General features: G+C 38.5%; 1 protein-coding gene across 1 annotated transcript; it reads right to left on the bottom strand.

Moving 5' to 3' along the window:
• Positions 1-1,059: 1,059 nt before the first annotated feature.
• On the bottom strand, positions 1,060-2,552 carry gfer (growth factor, augmenter of liver regeneration (ERV1 homolog, S. cerevisiae)). Its single transcript, XM_087809202.1, has 3 exons — positions 2,194-2,552; positions 1,755-1,972; positions 1,060-1,620 (listed from the first exon to the last, which is right to left on the bottom strand). The coding sequence occupies exons 1-3, from the start codon at positions 2,386-2,388 to the stop codon at positions 1,458-1,460; spliced, it is 576 nt and encodes a 191-aa protein (XP_087665328.1). The 5' UTR covers positions 2,389-2,552; the 3' UTR covers positions 1,060-1,457.
• Between the last annotated feature and the right edge of the window lie 5,712 nt (positions 2,553-8,264).

Raw genomic sequence — 8,264 nt, forward strand, 5'->3', positions numbered from 1 at the left:
CTTTCTCTCTGTGAGACAACCGAACTGTTTTGAAATAGAGTGGGGTACAAGAGTGGGCACTTTACAGTAACCTCTAAAGGTTCATGGCTGTTGTGAGGTACCTAGTCCTCTGGAGTCAGATTTAAAATTGCTAGAAGTAAAAATAGCATCTTGTTTCAATGTTTATCCAACAGCATTCATATCAGCATTCCCCTTAAACACCAACACATATGTCATACACAGAACGTTTTATATTAAATAGAGCACTCTTCTTGTGTCAATTAATATTTACTGAAAACAAATGAAAGTATAAAGATGTGTGCAGAATTCATTCAGAATTTCAAAATGTCAGTTATTTTTCACTATTCAAATTAGGGTGTTTTAATCACTTGTAATTAGACTGCACTTTATTGATCCCTTTGAGATGACACTCTCAGGGAAATTTCTGATTGAATGATGAAGATTGTCTGTCAAAATGACAAGAGATAACAATTATAGATTGTTGGAAAAATCTTTCCGTTCACGTAAGCCACATAAACATGTTACTTTTTTGTAAAAGCCCACCCCCTTTCCTTTAGTTTGAAAAGGTCTCTCCGCCTCAATGGAGATGTGACGTAGTTTGAAACTACTGTTACCCAAACTTTGCCTTGTCACTGCGGTTGAATTTACAATGAGCGAAACTAAATAAGATCCTTACAAAAATTATACTTTATTGGTTAAAGACTGTGGAGGATCAAGGCAACTAAACGTACCTGCAACCATTATATTGGCGACATTCAAAAAGGCCTTCTAAAAGGAACTTTTTCCTTGCCATGGCCACACTGTGCTTAACTTATTGATGAGTTGCTGGGATCTGTTTTTCCTTTCTCCACTATAGTCTTACTTAAACTGTTAACTGTCTAGAGATAACTTTATGACACTAAATAAAATTGAATTGAATTAAATTCAGAAATACGACAACCAGCAAGTGTCAATTGCATGTATCAACACAGTTTGTGATGGATGGTACTGAGAGCTACTGCCTCCCCTGACTGTACCGTATGTCAAACAAATTGAAAGTAGAAATGAGGCGACAGTGAATCAAAATGTATTTTTGTTTAATTTTGGCTTTCAGTGTAATTACCCTTGATCACTATCTTTTGCTCTTTCCATTTTGTAGTTCACTGAAATCCCAGCTTATTGACAAAATTATAATAAACAATGACATGATTTCACTATTGATGGAGATTATGATCATAATCATGATTATTGAGCAGCTGTAGTATACGAACATACATTATTTGTCATTAGTAACAGTTATTTGCTGTTTGTCGAATATTTGTTAGTTTTAGTAGATTATTTGTTGAGTATAATGCCCCTAAATGCAAAAACCACCTACCCCACCCATTTCATTACAATTGCAAGTCATACAATTATGTTTTAATTCTCATGTTGACCATATAATAAAATATTCACTTTTCAAGGATCATTGACAATGATCAATCACAGGAGCCGTCCTTCCATCCGTCCTTCCACCTCTCATCCACAAGTGAACAGTCAAACTCTGGTTTTCCCAGTCGAACATTGATGTTGTTATGAAGTCCACAAAACCATTGAGAGAGAGTGTGGCGGCTGCTTGTGTCCGGCTGGTTAACTTTTAACCTGTTAAAAGATGAAAATAATACGTCATATTAAACCAGCAACATGATGAGTCTGTCTTTTTGTACCAATGACAGGTCAAAGTTAAAGTTAGTTTGTTTTTACAAAAGATGAAAAATTTAAATAGCAGCTCTGACCTCCCCCTCAGGTCCTCTGCACACTCGTCACATGGGAAAAACTTGGAAAAAAGGTTAATAAACTGCCCCATCTCTTTCTGCTGAAGGATGGATGGTTCATCAGGGTAATATGCAGCCATCGTATGAAGGAAGGACCATGTGCTTCTTCCCAACTCTTCTCGGTCCATCGGACACTGTGGCTCTGGTTTTGTCCTAGTTTCTGCCTCTGATGGGTATTCCTGCCAAACAGGAAATTAGTAAATTTATACATTACTAGTACAAATAGCAGGTGCAAGCAGGATTTAAAATTTTTTTGGAGTGGAAAGTTTTGGATGACCTAGTAGAATAAGGATCCAAATATGGTTCTGACGAATGAGTTTGATGATGTTCAACTAATTATTCTATTTTTATGAACGATGTTTCAGTCTCTCTATAACTGCCCTTATTAACACATTGTTACCTCAGAAGCGCCTTTCGTTTTTTTCTGGAGCTTAATCCATGATTTAAAGTCTGTGCAAGCCCTGCATGGCTTCTTCTCCCCCGCTCCAGTCTGTCCCTGCTCCTTCTCGGATCCATCCTTCGTCCCGGTGTTTGTCACGACGAACGGGAAACTTTCAAACTGAGGTGGTGCCTTCGGGGTGGATGACGCAGCCATATTGGTATTCTGTGTCACACGCCAGCTTTACAAGGTTGTTGTTATAACACCGAAACAATATTTGACGGTAGCTAAAATGATACAAGCTCCTATTTATATATTTACTGATATCTATCACTTCCCTAATAAAGCTTTTGATACTGCCTGTCACCTTACCAGAGTTCTTCCGGCGCTCTCTGGCGTCATTTCCTGCCCGCACGCGCACATGGTTTTACCAGAACAACGCGAGAGTTGGCGGATGAGATTTAAACTTAGTAAATGTCATATAAAAAAAAAAATAGAAAAACATTCTTAATTAATTAATTACGTTCATAAAGATATTTTTATTGTATTGTATCGTACTTAAGTTAAGTAAACAAGTTGGCTTAGTAGGATATGCTACATTTAAATGACCAAAATGAGCCTGGAAATATTCTGATTACTTATAAATACATATGCACAGTCAACTAGTCATTTGTTGGACTCAGGCATTTATTTTTTCCTTAGTCTGTCATTTCCCCTCTTATTTTGTTTTTGGCATATTTTGTGTGTGTGTGTATCTGCACTGTGCTGTATAGACGTTGATCAAATTTAACAATGAGAAAAAAAGGAATACATCTTCTATCAAGCATTTACATCTTCAGTGTCACTCTTGCTTGTTTTGAATTTGAATCTTCTTATTTTAGTTGTAATTGAACTGTTTTTGTAACTTTATTTTAATATTGACAATTATTAATTTGGTTTTGCATTTAAAAACCCAGAAGCTTTCAAACCAAGATTTTTTATTTTGTAATTATTCTGTACAAATTGTTTATACATGTATATTTCTGTCTTTACGACAAGGTGTTTAACTTGGTTTTATGACAACCTTGTGAGTTTATAAACTTCCTGGTATCACAACTCTTAAATGAGCATTTCATTGTCAAGACATAAATCCACAGGTACTTTCTTTACAAATGCCCCAACGGCTCAGTCAGATAAACAAACAGACCAATAACCTTCTCACAGGCATCTACATTAAACTCAGCATTTACTCGCAGGTTCATGTGAATACAACATTCATCAATGACATCTTCATATCCTGCATGTTATCAAAGATAAACATGAAAGGATTGCTGGCCTCCAATTTGTCGTCCAATTGCTTCAGTGAAATCTTGATAACATTTTTAAAATCTATTAGTTAATTAAACAAACCAAGAGTTTATCACTTCTGGTGTGAATCTTAAAACAAGAAACCTTGATAGTGAATTCCCAAGTGTGTGTCAGAAAGATAGCACAACAAATGTAATCATTAATCAGCCATTGTCGTCTGTGAGCTCCCAAACTTTGATCGAAGACAGTTCAGGATCAGTTCAGGATCATGCACAGACATAGTTTGTCAAGTGAATTGAACTTGCTGATTTTATGAGAAATTTTTTCCGCTGGTTGTGGTGGAAAACCTTATTACAAAAGGTTTTAGGAAATAGGCAAAAGCAGAAAAACTGATGCCAAGTGGTTGTGATGTGGTGAAAAAGGTCACCAATGGCAGCAAAAGCAGTGAAACGTGGTCAGGTGCAGGGGTTGATCACTGCTGGCAGTGAAAGCAGTTAGACTTCGGATGCAGGGGCCACAAAAAGCAGGGGCCGCAGGATGTAGGGGCTGCAGGTTGCAGGGTTCACCAGTTGGTGGTTACGTTCTACCACCTGTTGGAGACAGACCGCATCTTCTCTGTTGTCAGCCTGGAACTCCAGTCCGGTCCGGACTTAGATTTAGCCGGTTTGACCTCCATGTAGAACCCTCACGTGTCTGGTCTGGTCTCTCGTGGCACCCTCACTTGGCTGATCTAGTCCCTCGAGTGGCACTTTCGACCTCTACGCTAAAATCGCCTTTCGTCTGGACTAGGTCCCCTTTATCAGACCCTCCGAGCCATGTCGGTGGTGAGCGCTCCAGTCATGGTCCGACCCAACAGAGTCTTCAAACTCAACCTGTTCATCGTCTCGAGGCAGGGCAGCTATTACCTCTTTCCTAAATTTGGAAAAATGTTTTCTTGTTTGTTCTTTGCTATTTATGATCTTATCTTAGTCTTGGAGGTCCCACGCTTAAACCTTAAATCAGTCACCTCATCACCAAAGGAAAAGACAGTAATCACAATATCATGAGATACTCAACAAGGCGTTTTGGCGCGAGCAGGTCTCCTCCTCAGTCTGTGTTGAGGCTGCAGAGAGGAAGTAAGTAAGTAATTAGTATTTATAGAGCACTTTTTAAGACCAGGGTCACAAAGCGCTTAAACAATAAAAAAAACCCCAATAAAATAAATACTTAAAAGGTCAAGACAACACAAAGACAAACACAGTCTCCGAGAATCAAAGCCTGCACAAATAAAACTGTCTTAAGTTGTTTCTTAAAGGAGACAGTAGACTCCATCGAGCGCAGAGGGAGAGGAAGATCGTTCCAAAGCTTAGGAGCAACAGTCTGGAAGGATTTCTCTCCTCTGGTCCTGAACCGTGTGCGAGGAACCATCAGTAGATTCTGATCCACAGACCTCAGAGCCCGAGCTGGGGTATAAGGCTGGATCAGATCACTGATGTAAGGAGGAGCCTGACCATGAATAGCTCTGAAAGTGAGAACCAGAATGTTAAAGTTGATCCTGAAAGAAACTGGCAGCCAGTGAAGAGATTTAAGGATCGGAGAAATGTGAGTTCTTCTATGAGTTCTGTATCAACTGCAGGCGAGACAGCTCCTTCTTGCCCATGCTACAGATAATTGGTGCCTCAGCTTCGTAGAAATTCTTATAGACGTCTGTAACCTAGGCAATAAATAAATCACAATTTTCATACCATGAACATTAACCGTTCACTTTCAATGTAGCGGTGTCCTTGTCCCCACCCCACTACAGATAACTTTGTAATGAGAAACCTTCTGTTAACAGCTCTTCATAAAATGGGAAATACTAGTTTATGTATATCAATTTAGGTTGAGATCATACTATACTGAATTTGATCCTGTTACTCCTACCTGAAGAACAAGGGGATCAGGTAAATCCCCACTTAGGCCTTTGTAGAGTGTGCTCCTGTGTGAAAAATAAAAAGTGACATATATGCCAAATTTTCATTCAAACGTTCATGCAGATTACTATAATAAATCCACAATATTTAGCTTTACCTCACAATCTCTGTTGTTCCTCAACACTTATCTTGACCTTTAAAGTATATACTTTATTGAGTATTGTTTTGATTGTTTAAGCGCTTTGTGACCCTGGTCTGGAAAAGTGCTATATAAATAAAAAATACTTACTTACTTACTTACACTTGGGTTTTGCAGATAGCACAACCATTTTATCCACAGCTTGGTTTTACACCCAGTCACTCTAATAATACAGGATATAGTTTAGAAAATATCACCAACACATGTATGAGTGTGCAACAGATAGATGTGCCCTTTCTTGTCACTTACCAAAGTCCTGGGCTTGTGCCACTGTTGTTCTCCTTCAGTATAGCTTAGCAAAAGGGGGACCACAGGTACCTTCAACTGAGAACAATATGCTGACTGGAAAAGTAAGACTACACAGTGGTTACATAAAGCAGCTCCAGCCACACGTGTGCAGTTGTGATGCACCAGCTCCACTGGACTGGAATCTTTCAGTACAAGTTAAGTGTAATAGTCAGTACATATTGGCATATTTCTTTGTTCATCATTATTTTAGACACAGTTTTGATTCAATCATTCCGATCTCTAATAGCCACTGAGTAAATTTAATTGGTGTATTTTAACAACGACTTCCAGTTTCTTTCAGGATCAACTTTAAAATTCTGGTTCTTACTTTCATTCATGCTCAGGCTACTCATTACATCACTGATCTGATCCAGCCTTACACCCCAGCTCGGGCTCTGAGGTCTGTGGATCAGCTTTGGAACGATCTTCCTCTCTCTCTGTGCTTGATGGAGTCTACTGACTCCTTCAAGAAACATCTTAAGACATTTTTATTTGTGCAGGCTTGATTTTCTGGAACTCCTGTGTTTTTCTCAGTTTTATCTTGACCTTTAAAGTATATATTTTGTTGAGTATTGTTTTGATTGTTTAAGTGCTTTGTGACCCTGGTCTGGAAAAGCGCTTTATAAATACAAATTACTTACTTACTTATTTATTTTGTCTTAACATTTCAACTGCACTACGGAAATATTATGCCTTATAACAGGTGTGGGCAATGCGTCGATCGCGATCTACCGGTCGATCGCGAAGCTGTTGCGAGTAGATCGCGTGATTTAATAAAATATGATATAAGAAAATAGTAAAGAGAGCTGTGATTCGCTGCTGTGCATGTCAATCAAATGGTTATTTCGCCGATTGGTTTACAATTTCATTGACATGCAAAGCAGCCAATCAGAGCTCCCGCCTCTTTCACTGAACGCATGGCAAAGTTCATATGAATCGAGAATAAAAAGAGCAAAACGTGCGACAGTCATTTTACGCAATTCAGAAAAACGATATAGAATTATAAGCTTGTTTAAAATTTTTTTTTAATATATCGAACAAAATAATGCGCGTTTGATCGCTACGAGAGTCACAGAAACATGACGTCAGTTCCATCACACTTGTATTAATACAACATCACATGATGACTATTTGTAAATGACCTTTATCTCACGAATATAATAAGAATACGCTGAAACCCAAACACGTTAAACAGTTGCAGGTGAGCCACACATTCTAATGACGTCAGAGACGATCAGACAAAGCGATTATGATGATAAGTTACTGGTTAACAGTTTAAGGTAAAACTTTATTGATCCTCAGGAGGTCTCCTTCGGGAAATTGTTTATTTCTATTTTAGTTTCTATTCTCGTTAAACTTCATCTGAAGATGTTTTAAATTTTAAATAATCCACTTGTGTGATTCATATCAGACATGTTTAAAATTAACAAATATAAACTGTTAGTTTGAATTCATGTTTTCATTTGTTTTTGTTTTTTCATGATCACAGAAATGGAGAAATTTAAGTCTTGTGCTTCATTTAAGCATGATGGACATATTGAAATGGAGGGATGGAAAGGGATGAACCCTGTTAAGCAATGTCAAAGAAAACGCCTTTACTCAGTGTTATGCACAGTACTTTTATTTTGAAGGATATGTATTGTTCGATCCCGGATGTGATGTGTGACTTGCTCCGGGAAAAGTTGATTAACGCTTGTGTGTTCCAGCCGTTGTTTCATGAAGAAAATAAAGCAATGATTGAAGCTGTACTGAAGTGGAGTTTGAATGAAAATCCTTAACAGGTTATGGGCCCAGACAGCTTCGGACACCGCTAGTGACTAATGACGGACAGAAGTGGCAGAGAATGAGAGCCAACTTGAAGATAAGTACCGGGCAAAGTTACAGGGAGCGTCGCTAGAGCTAAGAGCTAAGTGCTAACAAGCTAGCAGAAGAAAAGACCGCAAAACACATGTAGAGATGACGAACAGAGGAGCGGCAGGGATGCTATCGCCGCAACTGTTTTTTGACGGAAAAGATGATAAGTATGACCTTTGGGAAACGAGATTACTTGGTCACTTGCACATCTTAAACCTGAAAGAGACTATTTTGCATGAGCCCACGGATGCTAGTGAAGAGCAGTTAGCTCTAGACGGAAGGAAGAATGCTGACTGCTATGCCGAACTGATAAGACTGATAGATGATAAAAGTCTATCTCTAATCAGACATGACGCTGCTGATAAAGGCAGGGAGGCACTGAAGATATTGAAAGAACATTATTCCGGAAAAAGCAAGCCAAGAATAATAAGTTTATACACATCGTTGACCAAGCTGCGGATGGCAGACAACGAAAGTGTCACAGACTATATTATAAGAGCGGAAAATATTATCACTGCTTTGAGAAATGTAGGTGAAGCTATGAGTGATGGACTAATCATAGCCATGATACT

The sequence above is a fragment of the Callionymus lyra genome, chromosome 15, assembly GCF_982586985.1.
Source record: "Callionymus lyra chromosome 15, fCalLyr1.hap1.1, whole genome shotgun sequence".
NCBI classification, from domain to species: domain Eukaryota; kingdom Metazoa; phylum Chordata; class Actinopteri; order Syngnathiformes; family Callionymidae; genus Callionymus; species Callionymus lyra.